This window comes from Bos grunniens, chromosome 13 (assembly GCF_055505025.1).
Source record: "Bos grunniens cultivar Pamir isolate PY7600 chromosome 13, Bosgru_T2T1.0, whole genome shotgun sequence".
In the NCBI taxonomy this organism is placed as follows: Eukaryota; Metazoa; Chordata; class Mammalia; order Artiodactyla; family Bovidae; genus Bos; species Bos grunniens.
The window spans coordinates 65,870,821-65,897,478 of NC_141177.1; the positions used below are offsets into that span (position 1 = coordinate 65,870,821).

General features: G+C 38.4%; 1 protein-coding gene, 1 long non-coding RNA gene and 1 pseudogene across 13 annotated transcripts in view; 1 reads left to right on the forward strand and 2 right to left on the reverse strand.

Moving 5' to 3' along the window:
- The window catches only part of LOC147361137 (uncharacterized), a 101,543-nt gene that overhangs the window by 31,383 nt on the left and 43,502 nt on the right, over positions 1-26,658 (reverse strand). The window contains exon 2 of the long non-coding RNA XR_015139827.1: positions 16,779-16,844. This is a non-coding gene — a long non-coding RNA (uncharacterized LOC147361137). The remainder of the gene's footprint in view (positions 1-16,778; positions 16,845-26,658) is intronic.
- The window catches only part of LOC147361138 (ankyrin repeat domain-containing protein 26-like), a 67,727-nt gene continuing 41,738 nt past the window's right edge, over positions 670-26,658 (forward strand). For 9 of the 11 annotated variants that reach the window (XR_015139802.1, XR_015139803.1, XM_086334741.1 and 6 more), the window contains exons 1-12: positions 670-1,066; positions 3,629-3,743; positions 3,905-4,078; positions 8,135-8,241; positions 11,696-11,763; positions 14,266-14,299; positions 15,425-15,494; positions 18,252-18,312; positions 18,399-18,602; positions 23,488-23,613; positions 23,913-23,974; positions 25,124-25,217. Coding sequence is in view for 4 of the 11 variants with exons in the window: in XM_086334745.1 (XP_086190871.1) it covers positions 837-1,066; positions 3,629-3,743; positions 3,905-4,078; positions 8,135-8,241; positions 11,696-11,763; positions 14,266-14,299; positions 15,425-15,494; positions 18,252-18,312; positions 18,399-18,602; positions 23,488-23,613; positions 23,913-23,974; positions 25,124-25,217 (1,345 nt within the window). In the remaining 7 variants the exon portion in view is untranslated. Of the gene's footprint in view, positions 1,067-3,628; positions 3,744-3,904; positions 4,079-8,134; positions 8,242-11,695; positions 11,764-14,265; positions 14,300-15,424; positions 15,495-18,251; positions 18,313-18,398; positions 18,603-23,487; positions 23,614-23,912; positions 23,975-25,123; positions 25,218-26,658 lie in introns of those variants that run through there. The other 2 variants (XM_086334749.1, XM_086334750.1) reach the window with 1 other exon arrangement.
- LOC147361139 (protein yippee-like 5 pseudogene) lies at positions 20,964-22,125 on the reverse strand (annotated as a pseudogene). Its single transcript, XR_015139809.1, has one exon. The product of XR_015139809.1 is annotated as a protein yippee-like 5 pseudogene (transcript).

Genomic DNA, 26,658 nt, shown 5'->3' on the forward strand with positions numbered 1-26,658 from the left:
GCCTTGACTAGACGCACCTTTGTTGGCAAAGTAATGTCTCTGCTTTTGAATATGCTCTCTAGGTTGTTCATAACTTTCCTTCCAAGGAGTAAGCGTCTTTTAATTTCATGGCTGCAGTCACCATCTGCAGTGATTTCTGCAGCCCAGAAAAATAAAGTCTGACACTGTTTCCACTGTTTCCCCATCTATTTCCCATGAATCTGGAAGTTGGTTTCCCCTAAATTTGCACTTGATAATACCTGTTACCACAATTTCTGGAACTATGAAAATCAGTCTTCTGTAGTTACACTTGCTAAATTTCGCTGGTACAAGAGAGATGTGGAAAGGAATAAATAAGCTTAGGGGTAAGTAGATTTAGAGTTGTTGTTGTTGTTTTTTAGAAGAGCCCTAAAAAAGCTCTGGGGGACAGGCTTTCAGCATCCTGAAGCTCCTCGTCTCTCCAGCAAAGACGTCTTTCTCATCTGCTCTATCTTTTGTTAAGCATCCGGAAACGCTTAGCCAACTGGCACAGTTGATTGAAATGTGCCTAGCACCGCCCACAGTCAATCTCAGATTTGCGCCTCCGGGCCTAGCACATGCGCACTGGCAGTATGGCCCGACGAGTCTCCGCGCTTACACACGGGAACGCCCGCTTCCGAGGCGCGCAGGCGCACTGTGTTTAGCAGTGTCGCTTAGCTACGACTCTTCTGGACTGAAAGATTGGAAACCGCGTAGCTTCCCAACTGGGATATTGTGGGGGAACTGCTTAGGCTTATCTGTACCATTAGTATTGGGTTTCGGGGACAGTGAAGAGCCGAGGGAGAGGTGAGGTGTGTTTGAAGCCCGTGGGCTCTGTGATGAAGAAGATTTTTGGCTTCGGGAGTAAGAAGGGCGAGTCGCCCTTAGGCTCCTCCATCAGTCCGGGGAGAGACGGCGGTCATAGAATCAACCTCCAGCCCGGGTATCGCATCCGAGACAAGGACCTCGGAAAGATCCACAAAGCTGCCATTGTAGGGAACGTAGCTAAAGTGCAGCAGATTCTGTTGCTGGGGAAGAATGGCTTGAACGACAGGGACAAGATGAACAGGTAAGCGGGGTGGAAGGGCCTGGCAGAGGTCCCTCCTGTGTGTTTCCTCTCCAAGGCTCCTGGACACCTTCCTGGGATCCAGCGCCCTGCAGACTTTATAGGCAGCAAAAAGGCTTAGCTCATTTAGGACCCACTTATAATTTCCCTTATAGAGAGAGCACTTTACTGATAAGTTTTGAAGTCATTTAACTGAATGTCGGTAATCAGAGTAATGAAATGAAACATAAATAGTATCTTTTTTTCCCCTTCATCTTTCTTTTTATTTGTTAGTATGCATGGGTTAGCATGATGTACTCATGAGTAAGAGCTCTTAAGTTATATAGCTTTCAAGAAATCTGGAATCTCCTGGCTCTCACATTTTTTCTCATATGATTTATGAAAATACTTCTTTATATAGGATCGCCTATTGTGGATCATGGCAGGGGACAGATTTCTGATGTTGTTAGCATCTTATTTTTAATGTACACATTTTTATACCTTAAGGTTATATATTATAGAAAACTGCATAGTGAACACAATAACTCCCATGCCAGATCAACTCCTGGATTAAAAATTGTAAAGATACAATTCAATATCTGTTTTATATCAGTGTATGCCTAGGTATATATTTTCTTTGCTGAAGGACCTCAGAAGCTTTGAAGTAGGGAGCTGGCTGTGTCCTTGAATAGGAAGACATTTTCTTAGGATGTATGGTCTTTCAATATTTAAACCAAATCAACATATTTTGGTTTTAAAGATTTTGGGTTACATATGCTGTCTTTAATTGTTGTGATAAAATTAAAAGTTTTGTATAGTAGACGAAGATTTGCCCTTCTAGATGTCAAAATGTGCTGTAAGTGCCCACAAAGTATTCATTTACTAACAACTGAAAAGATAGATAAATGAATGGAACAGAATATAAACTACCCAAACACCCAAACATATGTAAGAATTTAGAACTTGATACTGGTGATATTTTCTATTAGAAAAGATAAATTATGTGTAGATGGTAGAGAAATAACCTGGTAACTATTTAAAGAAAAGTAACTAGATTTTTATCTCACAAAAAAGCTTCAGATGGAGTATGGTTCAAAAATTTTAAATATGCACAGTGAGAAAAGTACCAGAAGAAAACACAAATTCCTGTTTATACATGTTTTGTGTGTGTGCTGACAGAGACCTTCTTTTTCTTTCTATTTCTACTGGTTCTTAACCTTAACTTTTTTTTAATTGGAGAATAATTGCTTTACAATGTTGTGTTGCTTTCTGCTAAACAACATCGTAAATCAGTTGTTAAGTATACTTACATACTCTTAGTCCTGAGCCTCCCTCCCACCCCAAACATCTGTCTAAGAATGATTTCAAAAGCAAGAATTCTGGAGTTTCCTGAGTTTCGGCACAAAAAAAAAAAAGGAAAAAGAAATATGGAGGTTGATTTAACAAACAAAAAACTTAAAACTCTCTGTAGATCAAGCTGTCTGTAAACTCTCTGTAGATCAAGCTGTCTGTAGGAAGTCAGAATAGTAGACAGGGCTTGTCTTTCTGGCCCTAATAGGAATGTGGCACAGATAAGAATTTCTCATTTATAACTTTTTTTTAGAATTCTTTTGGGACTAGTATCCTCTGACAACTTTCAGCCTTTTCAGAAGTCAAAGGAATCTTGGGAATTCCCTGGCAGTCCAGTGGTTAAGACTCACTACTGTGGGCCTGGGGTTGGATCCCTGGTGGGGGAATTAAAATCCTGCAAGCTATAAGGATATATTATACAACATAGAGAATATAGCTATATCTTATAATAACTTTAAATGGAGTATAACCTTTAAAAATTGTGAATCACTATGTTGTCCACCTATAAAATATAATAATATACAATATACATGATCTATACTTCAACCTTAGAAAAAGACCTTACGGTAATTAGATGAAGAGGAAAAATGAGAAATAAACAAAAATGCTACCAATTATAGCTGTAAAGACGTGAATTATAAATTTCATCCCAATGTCAGAGACGTTCAAAAGTAAGAAAATGAGGATATTAAAATCAGCGAAGTACAATGTTGTCTCTAATATTCAAAACATATTTGCAAAGGATGTGTAATAACCTTTGACTTTATTGAGATGTTGTCCTTGTAAGGTAATAGTAATAAGTATGATAATATTACTTAGCAATTACTGAGCTGTTATCTGTGTGAGAAGTGGTTCTAAATCCTTTCCTTGGATCTCATTTAGTATCATTGTGGTGTTCTGTGAGATAAATACTACTCTCTCTCCATTATGTTAATGAGGAAATTGGGGTACAGAGAGGGTGAGCGATAGCTAATAAGTGACAGAGTGCAAGTCAAATTCAAACCCAAGTTGAGCTGAATCTCAAGGTCATGCTTATTCTATTCAAGTAGGTTCTTTCATTAATGTGATAAGCAGAGCTAATGCTAATATATAATGTTCTTTCTCCAGAAGGAAACAAAATATTTGTTTTAGAGGGATAGAAATAGCATGCTATTGAGTGTTTTCAATCACAGGAACAATTGTTTGTTTTGAAACAGTAACACTATAGTTTCCTGAAAACTCCTCTTGCTTTCATAGGACTGCCCTCCACTTGGCCTGTGCCAATGGCCATTCAGCGGTGGTCACTCTGCTCCTGGAGAGAAAATGCCTGCTTAACCTCTGTGACAATGAAAACAGGACCGCGCTGATGAAGGTATGGGGCAGCGAATCGTGTCCACACGAGGTGGATGTGATCTAACTACTGAGACAAAAGTGAATTCATCTCATTTAGATATAGCAAACCGGTGAAGCTTGTGGACTGTTTACTTTGAATTCCTAGAATTTACACTCTGTTTCTTGGCACAACACTGACAGGCCGTAGAATGCCAAGAAGAGGAGTGTGCGACTCTTCTGCTGGAGCATGGTGCCGACCCAAATGTCATGGACGTCTGTGGGAACACCGCTCTCCACTATGCTGTCTTTTGCCAGAATATATCACTCGCAGCAAAGCTGCTTTCCTACGATGCCAATATAGAAGCCAGGAACAAGGTATAACTCAACTAACTTTGTTTACAAAATATTTGTGAAGCATTTTTTAAATCTACAACTGTTTTATTTATAACAGTATATAAATAGGTAAACTGAATAGTGTCCATCAAGCCCTGTTACCATGGAAACAACTCCAAGCCCAATGCAGGGGTGGGGGAAGTTTGTCTGTGTCCACAGAAAGGACAAAGCTCTGTCTCCCAGCCAGCCGTCTACCCCAGAAGGAAGATTTCCCATCAGAACGTGCCCGGGAGTGGGTGGTAGGCTCACACCCCACAAATGATGAAGGCCTGGGAGGAGTGAAGTGATGTGACGAGTGGCTGCTTCCAGGGGCTCAGGGAATGGGTGCCCCTGGGCGTGGGTGGGAGGAGGAAGGAGACCCAGTGCCCATGAGGGGAGCCGGGTGAGTGCAAGTGGGCCTGGAGGCAGCAGGCCTGGAGCCCTGAGCCCTCCGGGACCCTGGTTCTGAGATCTGGCCAAGAGGGTCAGGTCATGTTTGACTCCTAGCAAGGACGTTCACTTGTGCTGGTGACCGCTTGGTTCACGATGTACACCTCGGGGTCTCCCGCATTCAGCCCCGGGGAGCTGCTCAGTGGGGTTGCAGCTGTGCGTGTGGAGCTGGCGATGGCGAAACCGGCCCTCCTGCTCTTTCTCCAGGACACATGTGACGTCCTGCAGCTGCAGTCCCGCCAGGAACTCTCCCCACTCTCACAGGTGGGCTCAGTTTTCCGTGTTTGGAAGCTGCAGCCTTCCCTGAGTTAAAATATTTTGAAAGAACTTAATTGTCTAAGATTTCACTTTATAATATTTCTGAAGAAGTATTAGAGAGTAAAGCATTCATGCATGTGTTTATGGCAGATATTTGTGGTAACACTGCACTTGTTAAAGGTAAAACTTTCCAAATACTGCCCCCCACTGAAATTTTTTCGATTGGCATAAAAACACAGTAAAGCAAAATTTGCCTTAGAAATAGACTTTGTCTTAAAACTCAAACATAGCATAAACATTTTACAACATAATAGACATCTCGCTGTTGTTAACAAATTCCTATTTTATAAAAAAATGATTTATATGAAAATGATTTCTCTCTTATTGCCCAAGGTTTAAGAAAGTAAAGGAAAAGGGAAAAGGAGAGAGCAGGTGAAAAATATAGGTCAAGTTGGAATTTTGGCCGTTGGGAAATGCCAAAAAGAGTTGTGTTTTTTTTTTCTTTTTTTAATATTTATTTATTTGGCTGTGCTGAGTCTTAGTTTCACCATGCAAGATCTGGTTTTCTGACCAGGGATTGAACCTAGGCTCCTACACTGGCAGCCTGGAGACCCAGCCATTGGACCACCACAGACGTCCTGAGATTTTTGTCTTTTTTTTCCTTCAGTTTATATATTTCTGTAAGGTGCTTTTCCATTTTCAGGGATAATAGTTGTTATTTTGAGAAAGAGTGAGTGGATGGTATAGTAGCCTATATATCAATTTTAGGAAGAATTTGAGGAAATCAGACTGGCAGTGAACAGGTGGTGATTAAGAGGGAAGTAAGAGAACAAAGAATTAACTGACATCTTATCCTATTCTGGCAGAAACAGCCACTTAGATAAGAGTCTAGACTCTGTTCCCCAGTCTAGAATGTCTTGATGAAAAGTAAGTAGTTTATAAATAATGAGATCAGGTTGCCTTTTGAATTTACTAGTCCCTGTTCTGGAGAAGGCAATGGCACCCCACTCCAGTTCTCTTGCCTGGAGAATCCCACAGATGGAGGAGCCTGGTGGGCTGCCATCTATGGGGTCACACAGAGTCGGACATGACTGAAGCGACTTAGCAGCAGCAGCAGCAGCACTCCCTGTTCTATCTACCAGTGTTTACCCAGGAAAATTTCATGCTGTTTTGATGACTTCTACCTCTTACACTTTTCTTTTTTATTCAAATCCTCAGGTAAGAGAAGGAATTGGCCATGTGGGTAAAAGATGAGACTGGAGTGGTTCCTGTGCTAATTCTTGGCTAGATTGTGCTGGTGAAAACCACAATCACTTGGGAAAACTTATAAAAAAAATTTACAAGCCTAGGCTGTTCCCTGAAGATTTTGATGGAATAAATCGAGGAAGGCCTGGATGTGTGTATTTAGAACTGTTTCCTTGAGATTCTGATATGATCTGTGGTGAAGAACTATGGACTGAATAAGTGTAATTTCTAAATGCACCTATCTCAAAAATAAGTAATCTCTAGAAGAGTTGGAGTTTGATCAATGCTAACTACTTCCATCAGCTCCTTCCTTTGCAACAGCATTAACCTGACTTTTTCTCTGCCTGTGTGATTAAGAAGTTAAAAGGAATATGTATTGGCTTGAATGATAACTCCTTTTCCTTCCAACCACTAATTATTCAGTCGCACTCAGTTCAGAGATTTGCTCATGGTGAAGTCAGTTCATCTGTAGAGTCTGACCCTTTCAGGATTTTGCACCTTCTGTTTTCATCCAGGTCATTAGGTCAACAGATGTTTGTTACCAACAGGGTTTTCCTGACTGCAGTAATAGTAACTCATGAGCCTTCTTTTGGTGTCAGCTGCAGGACAGACTTTTCAGTGTGTCTGTTAGATTCGCTGAGCTCTGGCATAAGCAAAATGAGAGCTTTAAATATCAAAACCCATGAAGTTAGTAACAGTATAGATGGGAATTGTTTTGATGATTTAGTTTCAGCAGTCTTAGGAACTCAATATCCATTTGATTAACAATCTAGAGGAATTCTGGAGATAGATTGTAGTTTCAACAGGCAGTGGAAACATTCTTGAAGTGGAATTATGATTTTTAAAAAAATTATGTTTAATTAAGAGCCTTAATAGCAATTTTTATAACTTGGTGGGCCTACTTTTTGTGAAACACATGATATGAAGAAGGGACGGTTTCACATTACAAATACTTGCTTTATTCCCACCTGTTTGGGAACAGCAAACGTCAAACCACAAGCGGGCCATCGACCAAGCATGCCCTTGGATATGTTTAGTTTACCTCCGCAAATTGAGTCAACATTTAAAATTTAGGAGACTCATGCAGAGGTCTGCATTTCAGGCTTCTCAAAGAACCAAATCTGGTCCCCCTTGAGCCCATTCTACTGTTTGGTCAGCATGCAGGGGCCGCCCCTTCTGTATGGAACGTGTATTCTCGGGTTTGCTGGCCTTACCTGGCTTTTTCACTTATTCGGGTCACCAACTTTTCCTCCATAAGCATTTAAGTTTCCAATTCTTATTTTATAGTTTATTTTGATAATTATTTCAAGATTTTAGAGACACTCTAATTTGTAATTTCATATTTTAAAATAATTTCTTAAGAATGAGATTGAATTTTTCAAAGTAGAAATTATTAGTTGGTGTTTTCGGAAAAAAAAAAACAAAAAAACTCTTTTTCTTTGCATGTTCATATAGAGAATAATATTCCCATTGGAATGTCTGTAAGCCTTGTGAGGTTGCTCATCATCATCCTTGGATCGGTTATACATGCTACAGATAATAATATATATTTCTGCCTCAGCATTGTTCCTAAAATATGCTGTTGATTTAGTGGTTAATTGATTCTCTCTGGAGGAGTGTTGAGAGTAGTAACAGAGCAAGTGAATACTACGATATCCCTGATAAATTGTACGATAGGAGCAAAGATCCTTGGAACCAGTAAATGTTGGAAGTGAGTGTTAGAGAATGACTCTGTGGTTCATCTTTTGAAGAGGTAGAGGAAGAGCATTTTATTTATCATTTTTTAAAAAGACCTATTTGACTGTACCGGGTCTTAATTGTGGCACATGGGATCTTTAGTTGAGGCATGTGGGATCTGGTTCCCTGACCCAGGATGGAAACTGGACCCCCTGCATTAGGAGCTGGAATCTTAGCCACTGGACCACCAGGGAAGGCCCAGAGGAGGAGCATCTTCGAGAGAAAGGAGGTGCTCAGGGGGATAAGGTTTCCTTTTATTTGCTTTCTGAATTCTGTGTTTAAGTTCAGAGAATCTATTGTACGACTTCAAGGTTCAGCTTTGAAATAGGTTAACTGTGTACATTAGAAATGGTTTTCCCTGTTTTACAGGATGACCTCACACCGCTGTCACTTGCTATAAGTGAAAGGAAACAGCAAATGGTGGAGTTTTTAGCAAAGAAAGAAGCAAATATACATGTGGTTGATAAGATGCAAAGGTACCGTTCTTTTTATTTTTAAAAACCTTTGTGTTGTTCTAAGGTGGTAACATCAAGATTAAATTAATAAAAGGACTAATTTGTAATCAACACATCATCAGGCAGGTGGAAAATCAGTTATTCTGACTGAGAATCATGAACAACAATATATAGCAGGAATAGATAGCAGGATTCATATTCCTTTATAATATTGACTGATGTCATATGCATCCGGTTCCCTTTTTTTTCATTGATCTTGTAATCGCTGAGGGATTTCATATTAGTTTTATTAGCTTTATAAAATATGGATTCTGCTTTTTTAGTTTATCTTATAACACAATATTGAATTTCTTAATTCTTTTATAATAATTCTTTAATCTCTACTTTGTATATACTTTTCCTTAAAATTGCATACTGAACATAAAAGACTTGATTTTGTCTTTTGGATGACTCTTTGCTTTAAATTACTTTCTTAGAAGAATGCTGATGTTATTAGTGACAACTTCTTAGTTCTCATATGTATGTTTGTAGCTCAGCCACTGTCGCAAAGCACAGCATCCAGTTCTGGCAGCTGGGCTTCCTAGCCTCCCCCCACACTCAGAAACCTTATGTGGAGCCCACGTGTAAGCCTAGATCTAAACCTCGGTCTTCACAATGAGGTGTCCATTGAGGCTGTTATTTATCTTTTCTGCTAGCAGATAACCAGTGTGGACCATTTTAGGCTGTCAGGGAGGTTCAAGTGCTCCTTCAGGGACTGAGCAGACTTCTCTTTCTTCTTTGTTTCTAGACCTGAACCTCAAGGTGGCTTTCTGTCCTGGGGTGGCGGAACACCTTTTCTTAGGTCATAGGTTCCCTGTCATCCTTCCCAGAGTAGTGGGTGCCAGCTTGCCTGAGAGTCCATAATGACGATTGGCCCCTCATGAGATCTGTTTCCTATAATAATGAAAATCTTCCAGAGGATTTATATGTGCTTCAGCCTTAAATGTCTTCAGTGAAGTGAAAGTGAATGTCCCTTAGTCTTGTCTGACTCTTTGTGACGCCATGGACTATATAGTCCATGGAATTCTCCAGGCCAGAATACTGGAGTGGGCAGCCTTTCCCTTCTCCAGGGGATCTTCCCAACCCAGGGATCGAACCCCAGTCTCCTGCATTGCACTGGGATTCTTCACCAGCTGAGCCACAAGGGAAGCCCTTGTTTTCAGAGTCTGCCTCATAAGGAACTCATTCACCAGAAATCCCTAAGTCTGAAGTAAGTTAGTTTGAATTAAGCGAGGTAAGCCCTGTCCCAAAGAAAGGCAATGCCAAAGAATGCTCAAACTACTGCACAATTGGACTCATCTCACACTCTAGTAAAGTAATGCTCAAAATTCTCCAAGCCAGGCTTCAGCAATATGTGAACCATGAACTTCCTGATGTTCAAGCTGGTTTTAGAAAAGGCAGAGGAACCAGAGATCAAATTGCCAACATCTGCTGGATCATGGAAAAAGCAAAAGAGTTCCAGAAAAGCATCTATTTCTGTTTTATTGACTATGCCAAAGCCTTTGACTGTGCGGATCACAATAAACTGTGGAAAATTCTGAAAGAGATGGAAATACCAGACCACCTGATCTGCCTCTTGAGAAACCTGTATGCAGGTCAGGAAGCAACAGTTCGAACTGGACATGGAACAACAGACTGGTTCCAAATAGGAAAAAGAGTACATCAAGGCTGTATATGTCACCCGGTTTATTTAACTTATATGCAGAGTACATCATGAGAAATGCTGGAGTGGAAGAAACACAAGCTGGAATCAAGATTGCTGGGAGAAATCTCAGTAACCTCAGATATGCAGATGACACCACCCTTATGGCAGAAAGTGAAGAGGAACTAAAAAGCCTTTTGATGAAAGTGAAAGTGGAGAGTGAAAAAGTTGGCTTAAAGCTCAACATTCAGAAAACGAAGATCATGGCATCAGGTCCCATCACTTCATGGGAAATAGATGGGGAAACAGTGGAAACAGTGTCAGACTTTATTTTTGGGGGCTCCAAAATCACTACAGATGGTGACTCCAGCCATGAAATTAAAAGACGCTTACTCCTTGGAAGGAAAGTTATTACCAACCTAGATAGCATATTCAAAAGCAGAGACATTACTTTGCCAACAAAGGTCCGTCTAGTCAAGGCTATGGTTTTTCCTGTGGTCATGTATGGATGTGAGAGTTGGACTGTGAAGAAAGCTGCGTGCCGAAGAATTGATGCTTTTGAACTGTGGTATTGGAGAAGACTCTTGAGAGTCCCTTGGACTGCAAGGAGATCCAACCAGTCCATTCTGAAGGAGATCAGCCCTGGGATTTCTTTGGAAGGAATGATGCTAAAGCTGAAACTCCAGTTCTTTGGCCACCTCATGCGAAGAGTTGACTCATTGGAAAAGACTCTGATGCTGGGAGGGATTGGGGGCAGGAGGAGAAGGGGACGACAGAGGATGAGATGGCTGGATGGCATCACTGACTCGATGGACGTGAGTCTCAGTGAACTCCGGGAGTTGGTGATGGACAGGGAGGCCTGGCGTGCTGGGATTCATGGGGTCGCAAAGAGTCAGACACAACTGAGCAACTGATCTGATCTGATCTGAAACCCTGTCCAGGACTTGCCAGTATCCATTCCAAGAGTAGGGTTATGTCTTCCAGGTGAAACAAAGATGAGCATGGAGATTAGACATCATTCTCAGAAAGATCTGCTGGTTCAGAGTTTGAGCAGGTAGAGAAGGAAGAGTAGTGGTCCTGGCCGGGTCTTGATTGTGATTAGTTTTCTGCTCTTGGTGTAATTAGCTGCAATAATTGGAGACAATTATGTTATCTAATGTAGTGAGTTTTTGTATTTTATAAATAAATTTAGGTTCAAATTATATAATGGCTGAGATTCTCTAACTTACAAACCACAAAGAACAGCTAATCACCATAACTAACAGTTTCCTGCAACACTTGAATGTTAAAGGTATGAAAAAACACACGTTAGATTTTATTTGGAATTCCAAAGTAGTTCCAGCAATAAAGGTCTAGACCAAATTATTCCATTCTTTGACTGTTTCTCCAAGCATTTTGGGGGCATATTATCTCATTAAATCCTCTTAATCTCCTAGTGAAATAAGGCAGTCAGATCCCAGTTATGTAGAGGAAGACTTTGAATTGAGAAGTAACTTCTCCAGAACGACGAGCAGTTAGTTACAGAGCTAGGATTTCTGAGTTCAAGAGAGTTTTCATAAGCCAAGTTAACTCTAGTTATTTTACTGAGCTATACTGCCCTTAGTTCATGAGTACTTCATTTTCCTTTTCATTCTCCTTTAATTACATGCTAAATAAAATTTGTGGAACTTAGAAACTTGAAATGTATGGGACAATTGAAGTTTTGATATTTGTGATATTTTCTGAAATAGTATAAGACTTTGGTAGTTGTTTTTCATATTGGTGTTAAAATATTATCACATTTTTAATACATAGCATTCGCCAACTGATTTCTGAATATAAAGAAGAGAGACCTAAAACTCCTCCTGAAAACAGCAACCCAGGTAAGTCATCTGACAATGAATTACTCTTGGTGATTCTACCATAGATAAAATAGGAATGAGCAACTTTTAATGATGAAAGAGCAATGAAAAAGCATATGTAATTTGCATGTGTATTTTATTTTTAAATTAATTTCTTAAGAGTCTAGTATTCTGAATTATTTAAGAAGTTAATTGTAGGGAAACTTAAAATCAGAGACTGTATTATCTTAAAACAAATTCATGTATTTAATCATGGCCCCTAAAATCCTGTATTAGATTTTCTTGTAGATAGAAAAAACTTTTTAAGTTAGTATGATGTGTATTTTCTGTATAATCATATTATAGCAAATTAGACTTCTTATAAAAGGGGAACTTTAATTTTTACAAATGGTTTGCAGTTAGTGAATGAATAGTTAGTAGTTCCTATGTAGTGATTAATCTCACTAAAAAGGTTACCATCGTTACAGCCAGGAACCTCCACAATACCTTCCTGGTAGGATACCAAATGATAAACAATAAGAACTGCAAAGCTGAGCCAATGTGCAGCATACCAGGAAGAGATTATTTTTGAAAGGTACCTACCAATAGTACAGGAGACAGAAAAGCAGTGTCTGGTTGAGAACCAGTTATTTTGCATATTGTTGCACCAACAAGTTCTCTATTACCGACTTCATTCCTTACAGATCCAAGAAGAGTGAGATAGATTGACTTCATTAGAACCAGATGTTTTCTTCTGTGTGTTGGGTAATTGTCATGACAGTATAGTTTTTTTAGAACAAGATGTTCTCTTGCCAGTAGTTAAAAGATTATTGTATAACATATTCACATAGATCAAATTGGGACTTTGCAGATTCTAATAAAAGCACAAAAACATGTCAAATTAACAAAAACACCACCAACGCCCCTCAATGTGGCATCTAGGTCATTGCACAAGCTGTCTGAGGACACCTTTAACTTAGTAGACCTCTATCTAATCAAAGAGTGCTTCCCAGGTGTCTCAGTAATAAAGAATCCACCTGCCAATGCTGGAGACGTGGGGTTGATCCCTGGGTCGGGAAGATTCCCTGGAGAAGGAGAGGGCAACCCACTCCAGTATTCTTGCGTGGAAAATCCTATGGACAGAAGAGCCTTGTGGGCTATAGTCCATGGGGTCGCAAAGAGTAGGACATGACTCAGTGATTTAACAACAACAACATCCATCAAAGAACTTCTGTACATTGGTTTTACACGTTAGAGGAGACACAGAGATGACATAGAGTCTTGATCTTCAATATGCTCAGAATAGAATAGAGTTGTCCCTGGTTAATTTCTGTATTTTTATAAACAAAATTTTCAAAGAAAACATTCTTATTTATTTGTTCATTTGTTCACTGAAGAAATCATTGTATGTCTTTTATGTACTAAGCATTGTTCTGATGTCACAGAGTGCAAACATTTAAAAATCACTGCCTGTGCCCTCCAGGCTCAAGCTTGCAGGACTCCTCGCCCATGGAGTCACTGCATGTGAGTCATCCCTCCAGCATCAGATCACGACGACACCTGTGAAATGTTGTCCAAGAGCACCAGAGTCCATCACTCCCTCCCTCCTTCCATCCCTTCCCTTGTTGATCAGCTTTGGATCTGATGATGTATGCCTTCCAACCTGAAGAAGCATGATTTCTGTCAACATTTGTCATATAATGGGGAGGATTGATATAATGATATCCCTCACTAGTACACAGCACTGTTTGGATCATCATGCTCTTTTTGGTCCAGATAGTCTTGAACAATGGAAGGACATAGTCTCAGGAGATTATACTTTTAAAATATATTAGTGTGTGTGTATATATATATGTGTGTGTGTGTGTGTGTGTGTAACTTTAAAAAAAGGTGAGCTTGTGTGTACCCTACTGCCTGCTCACCACAAGTCTAGTCCCCATCCCCACCACCCATTTGCCCTCCTCCACCTCCCTTTCAAGAGATTATTCTTTCTAAACCTAGGCTCACTACATCTTTCATACTTCTCTTGAATCTGGAAAGAGGGCCAGGAAGACTTTGTTTCCTATGTTTTCCCACGCTCTGAAGTTCATTGCCTGTAGACCAAGCTTCCCTGTGAGAGGATGTTTTCGTCCTGAACTGAAGAGCCAGAGAAGTTGTGTTATGTCCCAGCAAGACACTTGTGTTCTCTGTTCACTGCTCCAGGCAGTGGAAGTCCAGGAACACTGTGCTGTTTAAGCGTGCTATTGTCAGCTTATAGTACTGATTCTATTAATGGTGCAGTATCATTTTCTGTCAGTCTCCTAGAGTTTGGTTAGGATTATGGACATTTTAAACAGCAGTTCTTTCTTCTTTTTTTTTGTTTTGCATTTGATGACTATAAAGGAGAGGAGCCTGTGAGTATAGTACAATCACTGTTCCCTCTAGTGTGGTCTCCAGGTACAGTCCGGAAGGAATACTTCTAAGCAGAGCATCAGTCTTGAGGTTTTAATAGTCTGTATTTTTCTTTTGTTGATTTAAAATGTGTCTTACTTTTTTCTTTAATAGAGGATGAGAGTTCTGAAGAAGACTCTTTAAGCAGGTAGGATTTTATGGATGTTTTAAAATTGTATTTTAAGTAAGGGAACATGGAGAAGAGAAACTAATGTTTGTTGAGTGTTCTACTCTGGGTCAGACACTGCATTACGTGCTTAACATCTGTGACCTCATAGAGTCATCACAGCAGCTTTGTAAAGTAGCTGTGTCCTGCTTTTACTTAATTAGCCAACTGTGGTTCAGGAGGTTGACGAATTGACCTGTGATTCCATGATTAAAATGAGTTGACCTGTGATTTGATAGCTGGCCTGCTTGGCTCCCACGTCCACTCTCATGTCCCTCAGCAGAGACTGAGAAGTACTGTGTAGCATATAAGTTAAAATATAAATTAGTTCTTTGATTTCTGTCCATTTTAAGTTTCAGACACTGGCAAGAACTCCTGTACTGTTCCAGAGTGTAGGGGAGGGGTGGGGCCATCTCAGTAAGTGGTTTCGCTGCTGAAGGACCAAGACTGCCATTTTTGATGGATGCCATTTATTTAGTCTCTGAACTAGGGGCAGAGAATGGAGAAGGAACAGCGTATCTTTCCACTTTGTTTTAAGTCATTACGTTTGTCCCAGTTTGGGCAAACAAGTGTTATGTCAATCCACCAATTCGATTTTCAGTTCAGTTATTAGGACTTTTGGTGAAAACAAATTATTTTCAGGCTCCGCCAGTGTATTTGCTGTCACTGTATGTCGTGGAAACTAAGAATGAGTCTTATCTAGATATTTCAATAGTTGGGAGACGTGGAAGCAGAAATAGGTAATTAAAAACCTTCTAGAGACTTCACTGGGATTGCAGTGGTTAAGATGGTTAATAAGACCTCTCCTCCCATTGTAGGCAGTGTGGGTTTGATCCCTGTTCCGGAAGCTAAGATCCCACATGCCTCAGGGTCAGAAAACCAAAACATAAAATAGAAGCAACATTGGAACAAATTCAAGAAAGCCTTTAAAAGTGGTCCACATCAAAAAATCTTTTTTTTTTTTTTCAAAAAAAGCTTTTTAAAAACAGAGACCAGGTTTTAATTATGTCAAGAAACTTCATTTAATACGCAGATAGCCAAACTTGATCACTTTTTTTTTAAGAAATGAACTCACTCATTTTTGTTGTGTATGTTTTTGCTCTAAAGATTTTCCAACAAACCTGGTGTTGATTCATGGCCTACATCAGATGATGAAGACTTAGATTTGGAAACCAAGGTAAAGTGCTCTCTTCTGTAATTAGTTTTCCTGCTCTGAATTTAGTTTCGTATAGCATTTATTCTTAATAGTCGGCAGTGGTGTCCCTCTCACTGTTTTATGTTTGTAATGGAAAGTTGGTGAGAGTAAACCATTTTATAAAAATATGACTAGTTGATTTTTTTTTCTTTTTACGTTAGTAAATACTGAAAAGTGAAAGTGAAGTCGCTCAGTCGTGTCCGACTCTGCCACCCCATGGACTGTAGCCTACTAGGCTCCTCCGTCCATGGGGTTTTCCAGGCAAGAGTACTGGAGTGGGGTGCCATTTCCTTCTCCAGGAGATCTTCCCGACCCAGGGATTGAACCCAGGTCTCCTGCATTTTCGGCAGATGTTTTATTGTCTGAGCCACCAGGGAAGGTGGAGTGAAGGAAAAAAATGGGTTGGAAAATACATAGCGAAAGGAAAATCATATGGGGAAAAGCTTTCTTACAATGGAGGAAATACAAAATTTGGTCAAAGATTAAGAGTCTTACTGTGAATTTTAAACCATACTGACTTGACTTTTATAATACACATAGTGGATACAATTACTTACTGTAATAATCATGGAATCTTCCTGGAGCTTTTCAGTTCCAAAACTATATAGTTTATATCATCTAGTTTTTTTTCTACCCTTAGACACTATTTTGGTTTCTTAGAAGTGTTAGGAGGGTGCTTTTTTTTTTTTTCTTTCTTTCTTTCTCTGTTTCTGTCTTTGGCTCTTCATTAAAGCTAAAGTAATAGTTGTAATTATGGAAATTTAGAAATTAAAAATCTGTTTCTCAAAATCCATATTATAAAGGGATTCCACTGTGTTTTCTAAAGCATTCCATTAAGAAGATATTCCCAATTGTTCATCTCGTTGAAGAACACGTTTTGCGTAAAATAATAACCAGCTGTAGAAGCACAGGCTTTTAATAACCATAAGATAAAACGTACAACTTCAGATATTTTTTGTATTGTAGTAAAAAAAAAAGTCTACTGAAAGTCCTTGTATCATATTCTAAAATTTCAGATTTCAGACATTTTGTATTATTATTATTTAAATATTCATCTTATAGCCTCTGTATCAGTATAAACTAGTGGAGTTCAGGAAACAATTGTGCATCTCCTGGAGCATGTAACATATATCTCAAATGTAAGAACCATTTTAATAGTTTTTGAATGTGAATAAATGAAGAGACAAATGGAATCCTACATAATGTTACAGCTAATATACATAATATAGCAGTTAAATCTGTTTGAATTCTAAAAATATGACTTACATTTAGATTCTCTTTTTAATATTTAGGATGTAGAAGTTCAGTTGAGTTATGTTGAGGAAGGAGATCCTGCACAACAAGAAAATAAATAAGAAAATACATGATAAAAATGTTACCATTTATTTTTCAGTGTTGTCCAACTGGGAGCTGAGAATTTTAGATTAATATTTCTTGACCTTCTTTTTAGCTCCATCTTGTATTCCATTAATTTTTTTTTTCAAACAGCATATTCTTAGAATTCTGACTACCAGTCCTTTTTCCCAGTGAAATGTTAGGAATATTTCTTTATCAATTCCTCTCTCTCTAGTAGTACTTGACAGCATTCAGGTAGTGATAGATGACCATGTGTGGCTAATTGAATGACTCTTTTCATAGTGGCAAAATTAAACTCTTTATTACAGTATTATTTATAAACAGTTTTAAAGTAATATAAATTACTATTATTAGGGATAGACAATGAACAAAAGCCTCTGTTTTAAATATATGTTTTATATATAATTTATGTTGATATTTTCATAAAACTTGAACAGTGTAGATATATAATATATGTATTAAAAAAAACATATAAAGCACAGGCTTTGTTCATAGTGTATCTTTAACAATACTGATATATTACTGATTTGTTGTATATAAATTCTAAATATATATGTTTTCCCACATACCTCATTATACTTACGCTTTTCTTTTTTTTTCTTAAATTTGTACTTCACTAGGCATATCTCACTTTTTCCTTTCTTTTTCCTCTCCTACCTTTTGTCATTTTTAATATTTCCTATTAACCTAATTTTTCCTTGCAGAATACATTTCTTCAGTGTCTGTCGTTTGAGTCCATCTCCCTCTGCCTCTGTTGTTAACGTGTTTGCTTATGGCTTTCTGTTTAGAGTGTTTGTGGCTTTCATTCATGATCATTGCCCTACATGTTTACTCTTATTTTTTTCCCTCTTTCTTAGAATGAGCTGAATTTAAAAAATCATTTGTCTTTAGCTCTTTGACAAACAGAATAGAAATAACTTTTCCTGTTTGTAGTTCTAACCCATTTAAATAAGGTTCTGCTAAAAACTAAACTTTCATATTTCCCTTCCCAAGTGATAATTCATGCATATAGAAATCATGCAAGCAAATTTCAAAACATAGCAACTAATTTAAATAGCTTAGTTTTTCAGACACAGTACTCTAAAGTATTGGGGATAAATTTTTATTCTAGAACATTGTGGTAGAGAAAGTAATCTAGTAGGTGTCATAGTATTTGTATAGCATTATATTAGGGGTAAGGAGAGGAACATCCGGGGCTTCCTATGTCATCTGTCATAATCCTTACTCCATGAGAAGGTTAGTCAGTGGCAGAACTGGGATTTGAATCCACATCTGAATGACTCCAGAGCCTGTGCTCTTTGTGTTTGATCATAGAGGAATGGGGGATGTTATTTTATTAAATTTGAGTCTTATTATTCTTAAAGTTCTTATTTTCTTCTCCAGAATGTCCTGAAACCAAGCTTAACAAAGCTAATGAACGCTTCTCAGCAATCCAAGAGAAACAGTAAGTTATCTAAGACTGTCCTCCTGGTTTTATTCACTGATTTGAAATTACAGATGTTCTCATGTACTCTCCCTTTTTCACTGTAGTAGAAGCAAAATGTGGTATTGTGAGACCAGAGAGTACAACCTTCTCTGAGGACAATAATTCTGATAGTGAAATTGAAGATGTGGTTGAAACCATTCCCGAACCATCACCTGGAGTCCAGGGCTTCTCTCATCCTGCCTTCCCATCAGCCGAGCCTCTTCCACAACCTCTCAAGTCTCTTGCAGGCCTTGGTCTCACAAAGGCAAGTTGTTTTGTTTGTAACTCTTTTTTCCCTGTATTTTTTCACATGCCATTCACATGTCATGTCCCCTTATATGACAGAAATGATCCTGCCACAGAAATGGAAGCCTTCAAAGTCATGATACAAAATGGTGTGATAATAAGAGCAATATATGTGCATGATTCAGATTTATAAATGTTGGCATACTAAATATGCCATTATGAAAGAAAAAATTACAAAGCAGTTAGGAAGAACAGCTAGATGAGTATGAACATGGGGAGGGGGATGAAGGGGAAGAATTCATTTAAGAAGGACAAGATGAATATGAAATGGAATGAGGGTCAGGATGAGACAGATTATTACACAAACACAACAGAAATAGTGGGGGTATGTCGGATGAGGAACTCTATATTATAAATATGAGAAGAATTATTTCAAATTCAACTAAAGAGGAGACAGTGAGGTCATGAAAAAACAATGCTTATACTCTTTTGAGTAACATATAGCTGATTTTTATGAAGAACTGAAAGAAAATTTGTTCCTTACCTTTTTTGGTGGTTGTTTTTGAGGTTGGTGGTGGTTCTTGTTTTTTTTAATTGCAGTATAATCAATTTACAATATTGTGTTAGTTTCAGCAAAGTTAGTACAGCAAAGTGTCTTGGTTATACTTATATATGTATATATGGCTTCCCTGATGGCTCAGTTGGTAAAGAGTCTGCCCGCAATGCGGGAGACCTGGGTTCAATCCCTGGGTCGGGAAGATCCCCTGGAGAAGGAAATGGCAACCCACTCCAGTATTCTTGCCTGCAGAACTCCATGGACAGAGGAGCCTGGTGGATTACAGTCCATGGGGTCACAAAGAGTTGGACACAACTGAGGGACTAGCACACACACATGTGTGTATGTATCTATATTGAATATAGTTCCCTCTGGAAGTTCATTTCAATTTGAAGTGATTTGTCTTTTTGAAAAAATTCTCACTTTGAAAGTAATGAAGCGATGTCTTCTATTTAATATAGCAAAACTTTAGTTCATAGACAATTCAAGGTGAGTTCTGTTTTAGGCCTTAGCAGATTTATTATGATTTAAGAATTTTTGGCCTTTCTGTTTCTTGTGGTTTCTAACTTACTGTGATAAATACTTAATGTACTTAACTAATTTATCTTACTGTTTGGTATAATCTTGGTGGGTGTTTTAGATCTTTTTGAAAATAAAGAGGAAATAAATAAGCATTTTATCTAGTCTGTTTACTAAAGTTATAATTTATAATTATATAAATGAGATTCTTATTCTCTCTTCATTAAATGAGAAAAATTTCAGCTGCAATAGTCTTAAAGAAAAAATGTAGAACTTTGCTGAAGAGATTCTGATTTGTCTTTTCCTAATATCTACATGTAATGCACTTCCAGTAAATAGATGAAATCACAATTTATGATTTTTTTTCCCTTATACAGACTACTTGTTATTATAAAATCATAAGGAAAGAAAAATTACCAACAGGGTTTAAAATTATCTCTGGAAAATAATTTTTTACTTTTTAAAATATCTCTAGCCATATGTATACTCCATGTTATTCTTAAGAAACTTTATATTAACTTCAGTATTTATAGGTGTTAAACTAACCTGTCAATTCTTTCTTATACATATGAAACTAACATATAAATTCTTTTGTATCCAAAACTCAGAAATTGTGGTTACTTGATTTTTTTAGTTTGTTTGTTCTTTCCTGATATGAAGTTTGAGCCCTGCTTGATAATCATAGATGTGTTTGAAAACCTTTATATCTCCAGCTAGGATAATCATAATTTTACTATTTTTAATATCTAGATCATTCCTTCAATCTTTCCCTACTATTCCAGAAGGCACAGATAGGAAATTAGAGTTGTTAGTGTGCTGTTTACAGGGAAATAAGAAGAAAACCTTGTGAATTTTCAAATAGGGTTTTATATTTTTTTCTTACCTCATAGTAGTTCTTTATTTATTTATTTATTTTAATATACCCACTCCAGTATTCTTGCCTGGAGAATCCCAGGGACAGAGGAGCCTAGTGTATGGGGTGGCACAGAGTCGGACACGACTGAAGCGACTTAGCAACAGCAGCAGCAGCACTTTAAAATGACTCATAATTCCATACTCACATAAGCATTTCTCATCTACAATTTAAAACTTGTCTTTTAAGATCACTTTTAAAAAGGAGTCTTCTTGTATCATCTTGAATTGGTGTTTTACTATTAAACCTTTTCATTACACTCAAAAATGCTTATTATTATAAAATCCTAGAAATGAATATTTGCATATATTTATAAAAGTATATTTTTATGTCCTTGAAACAGATGTTAAAATATATAACTGAAAATTTTAATGTCATAGTTTTCTTCCCCTGGTATTGTTTTATTTTTTATTTTTTTCTATTACTTTATTTATATTACTGTGCTTAAGTTACATGGAAAAGACAACCAAGCAGTTCTGCCCCATATCAGGAAAAGTTTCCAATCAACACCAATTATGTGGTGACAAATAACTAGGAATGGTGACATCTTTGGGTCAAGACTGACAAGGAAGAGTGGGCTCTGATGCTACGGTTCATCTCCAACAAGAATATGGCACAACGGCCAGCACAAGCAATACTAACACTGAACCTTTAGCGCTGGTCACAAATTCGGATCTCTTCTCTGAAGCTAGCAAATCAAGTGAAATAACTGGGTTTTTTTAAAAAGTCTTAAAATGAAGCCCAAATAAATTTAAAAATCATGCTCTTGACACACTTTCCTTTCAAAATTTACATAAAATACTTTTCACTCTTAATAGCCCAGATTTTTTTCCTCACATAGCCCACCATGTAGCTGCAGATAGACTATTCTGCCTCAAGATGTAAACACAGGGTGGGGAGGGGGGGAAACGGCATCTGCATAATATTCTCTCTACACACTGCTGTTGGATGGAAAATAGAAAATTTAAAAAAAAAAAGGAAAGAAAGGAAGGTTCCATCATAGATTCTCACAACCTCTTGTTCCGCAGTTCATGAATCTGATGCTAAGGTGACAGTGTATGTAAGTAGATTTTTGTTTTCAGTGAAGGAGACCTGGGAAAAGATGGATTTCTCTCTTTTTCTTCAAGAGTTATCAGATGGTACATGCTCCTCAAAGCCCTCACTTTCTCGAACTAGAGCGCGTTCCAGGATCACACGACCTTCCTTATAACGCTGGCTGTCTTCAGTGGCAAACTCATAGATCCATCCCAGTTTGCTATTGCAGTTTTTGCAGCTCACATCTCGAACCATGTGGCAGCCAGTGAGAATGACCCGATCTTGAACTTCACTATACTGTAGGTTAACTACCTTGTTAAAAAGAAATGCTCTGCCAGTGGCGCCTGTGAACCGAGTAGAGATGAGTTCTGAACGGTTGGTCAGGATCGTATCACAGTTTGCACAGGAAAACAGATGGGTACCACCGATATGATCAAGGAAAATCCTGCCCATTTTTATAGCTGAAGCTCTAAAAACCCCGAGCGCTGTGAAGTCGGCGGCCGCCTGCAGCTCTTCGCTTCTCAGCTGTGTTTTATTTTTTTTAAGTTCAGAATTCTGCATAGGTTTGCATTAATTATACCAGGTTAGCATATTTTACAAATAGTTATCTTAACAGCTATGCTTTTCCTGAATAAGGCTATCTATTTCTAATTCAAAGGAATTTATCCAGATCCTTTCTTCTGAGTCCCTTGCGTGCCTCAGGTTAATTCATTCCTCTCCAGACTGAAGGCCTTGTTCCTGACACTTCCCTCGTCCCTGACTCTGTGAGCTGCACTGTTGTCTGTTTTCCCCATCCTAGTAGACAGCATCACTGAAATGCCGCAGCAGGAAAGATTCCGGACGCCAAACTTCCTTGAAATTAATGCATCCAGTCACTCAGCAAGTTCAGTATTTTCTACCTGCTCATCGTTTTTTGTGTCTTATTATCATAATCCACTTTCTCACCTATAATCTTGAAATATTCTTTTCAAGTTTTGCTTCCCTGATGTTTATGTTGCTGCTAGAGTAATCTTCCTAAAATATGTTTGTCCATCTGTTCATTCCTCTTGGCTTTGCAGTTTGTTTTAGAATGATTTTTACTGTTTTTATTTGGCTGTTTTTAAAGCCAAATCCAACTTTTTAATGAGAGGTTCATGGAGACGCTGGGTGATGTGCAGTGTTTAGTCTGCTTCCTGTCCACTCTGGAGCATTGCTTGTAGTGTGTTTTTTTACAATGCTGTCCTGTAAAATAATATCATGTTTGCTACTCCCTAGTACAGTGCAGTCTTTCCCCTGTCATTTGAAAGAAAGCATGGCACCAAATAAAATAAAATATATTTGTGATGATGTAACCCTTTACTTGTGTAGTAGATTCCTGTCATGTGAAGAAAAAAGATGACTCTTGCTCTCTGCCATTTGATCCTGGTCCTTCCGTTTTGTCTCTTTGTAGGGTTCCCAGTAACTGGGCTCTAGTTTTCCACATGACTTATTCACACTGTTTCACACCTCGTCCTTTGCTTGGGCTGCCCTTTCCAGAATCCCCCTCACATCCCGGCTCTGTACTCTGTCTTCTGAGACACAGCCCTTTGTCACAGCCTGCCTTGAGCTTCACAGGCTCACCTGCCTCCTCTCTCCTTTGTGCCCTTCCTGGGCTCTGTCCGCTTCAGTTGCAGAGCTGTTGAAGGATACTTTTCTGCCCTCTTGTTTGTTTTCACATGGCTCTGCCTTGCCTAGAACACAGAACAGAATCGCTCTTTTCTTTACATTTCTAACTTCTCCGAGGACAGTGTCTATGATTTCTTAGACAGCAGTGAATGTTTATCATCTTACTGATTGGCTGAATGACCAAATAAATGAATATGTTTTCTGAAGTTGGGTTTTTGTTTTGTCTTGTTTTTATAGGAAGGAGCCACAAAGCCAGAGATTGTAGACAAAGAAAGTGATACAGATATTATTGAAAGGGCACCACAAGAGCAAATAAATCATGACCATTTGAGTTCTGTTGATGCAACACACAAAAATAATAGAAGTGGTAAGTTAGTGAATGTCTGTGGATTTTTTTCTATGCTTAAAAGCGCAAATAAAAACCTTTAAAGTGCATAGATGCAAATATGGCATCCATTTCTTTTTAAGTGTGTTTCTTTTGCTCTCTTTCTTCAGAAGTGTCCCAAGTACTACCAGCTTTTTCTTCCTGAAAATGCTTCAACCCTCTGAAATTCTTTTCCACTAGTTCATTTTATTGAACTATTTGTGGGTAGAGATAGACATATATGTATTAAAATTCATACTAGTAAATGTTCTCATTAATGTATCTGTGATTCCATTTTATAGATATGATGTCAGCCTTAGGTTTGGGAGAAGAGGAAGATATAGAATCACCTTGGGATTCTGAGGTACTGTCTTCTGTTATTATTTTGAAATGTAAACAACCGAGTGATGTAAAAACATAAAAGCAGAAGATGCTGTGACTTTCTCACCTTTGCATTTGCCCATCAAATTTTTAAAATTTTTAATCTGATTTTAATCTTTGTTTTTAATTATTGATTTTTAATCAATAAGATAATTCTGTGTTAAATACTACCACATAGTACACTTTAGCTCATTTTCAAGGTTTACGTAATGAAATTAGTGTAATATGGAAATCAAGGCTTAGAAGTCATAAGGAATCTGTTTGTGTTCTGAAGTTACATTTATCTAAAAACTGAAGCATTGTTCCAGGTGAGTCTATGATCAAATGTTTCTTTCTTTCTTTCTTGGTCTCTTCATTTCTTCCTTCAATTTTGATTGGAGTACAGTTGATTTACCATACTGTGTTAGGTCAGGTGTGCAGCGAAGTGAATCAGTTTTAGACTCTTTTCCTACATGGGCCATTACAGAATAGTGAGTGGAGTTCCCTGTGCTGTGCAGTAGGTCCTTAGTTATCTGTCTTACACACTGTAGTGTGCAGTGTGTTTGTGTCATCCCCAATCTCCCAAGCGAATGTGTGTTTCTTTGGTACATGTGCACGTGTAAAACTGCTAGAGAGGGCCAGAGAGAAATGGGTTGGATTGTGGTTTTTTACCACGTCAACATTGAAAAGATAGTGCTTGAAACTTAAAAGTATTATTACGTTTGGATTGTCAAGTTAATCTGCAAGGAACATTTCAAGAGAAGCAAAAGCATAGGGAATAGTAAGAAATATGTGGTATAATAACAGCAGTTAGCTTTGCTTTGTGATGTTTTAGTAAGTACAAACCATTTTGGATAGTTTAACCAGCACGCGCAGAAAACCTTTATGGCAGCCGTATGGTAAAGTAACAATGCTCTGCTTGAAGGTGGCAGCTATGGAAGGAGATGAGAAGGGCCTGATCTCTTAGATGCAGGTAGCCACTGTCTGGTGATACAGCACTGTGTTTGAAGTCAACATCCTGAATCTGTCACTTAGCAGGTGTGGGATCTTGGCAAACCTGTCTTAACTGGGTTAAATGTAGGCAGTTTTTAAAAGTAGGATATTTTCTTCAAAAGGAATTAGGAAATCTTCCTGCAACTATTCATTTTAACAGAGTATCTCTGAGAGCCTTCCACAGAAGTATGTGGATCTTTTATCTGGAGCTGCTGGTCAAAGAGGAAAAAATACGTTAAATGGACAAGTAGAAGGTAAGAACTCTATTTTATAGAAAAGTCATTTGACAGAATGTTGATATAAAATGGAAATGCTGATATATTCTAATAGGCAAAGAAAATCACCTGTCAGATGTGTAGTGAGGTAAAAGACGAGAAAAGGAGGGAAATAGTGTATCTTATCAGGTGTCAGCCACAGATTAAATTGAGAATCATTTAAGGAGCTAAGTTATTTAGCTCCTGGACTTCCTTGGCGGTCCAGTGGTTAGGACTCTGTGCAGTTAAGAGTCTCTAGTGCAGGGGGTGCTGGTTCGATCCCTATTCAGGGAACTAAGGTTCCATTTGACACATGGGCCAAAAAAATAAAAAATTAATTCTGTTTCGAGATACTCTATGACCTAAGGAAGGTTAAAAAAACACGAGGAAAGAGGGAATGAAGGATTAGAGAGAGGGTGTAGGGAGGAAATGAAGGAAAGGAAGCACAGGTCTGTGGGGAAGGGGACAATAAGTAAGATAACTCTTTAGAAAAAGGGAGAGTATTTGATATGGACGATGCATTTGAAGTGAGCTTCCAGCACCAAACGTGTCAGAGAAGAACAGCAAAGCTTTCCCCTCTTCCTGTTTTCCTCATTGTTAGGAAGGCATTGAGGATTGCGGTTCCTGGGCGTACAGAGCTGTGTGTTATCCTCTGTGGAGGAGCACAGGCATAGGTGCTCAGCTGTAAATATTTGCAAATTGGTGTCATAGAAATGTTGCTGCTTTATAGGATGGTGTCACGTAGGCCAACAAAAGAGAACTAGAAAGAAGGAGTGAGCAGGGGGCATGATAGGGAGATCAAGGAACCTACAGCCTGATAGTCCACTGGAAAGTTTCCAACTTGTAATGCAGTTTCACTTTGGGGGGAAGTGTTAGAATGAGGAAGTTGAGGCTAAGATTTCAGGAGAATAAATTAAGTTGAAGTAATGTAGAAGCAGACTCAGTATAGACCAGAGTTTCTCAGATTTTAACTAGTAGCCTGGGGACCTTGTATGAAGTGCACATACTGAGCAGGAAGTCTGAGAATCTGTGTTTCTAACAAGCTCTCTGAGTAGCAAGGGTGTAGCCTTACATTTAGAGAAATCTGGAAGTAGAGCTTTGGAGAGTTCAGGACATAACAGGATAAAGGAAAAACATTGTTTTGTTTTTCTTTCTAAACATGTCTATAGCCAGAGGGAAGCAAAGAGTTGAAGTAGCAATTACAGGTGTAAGATACCATTGCTAAGCAAAGAGGGAAAAAGAAGTGGTGGGGATGATCCATAGAAAGAATGTAAAGGGGGAAGAATTAAGACCACAGATCCAGAGATTACCCTTTATAGAGGGAAGACTCTAGTGAAAGGACAAAGGGAGGAAAGTAAGGCCTTAGGGAGGTGAGTTTGGAGTTGAGGAAACTTGAAGGAACTCCTCCTAGATGGCTTCAGTGTATTTGCAATGAGAAGAG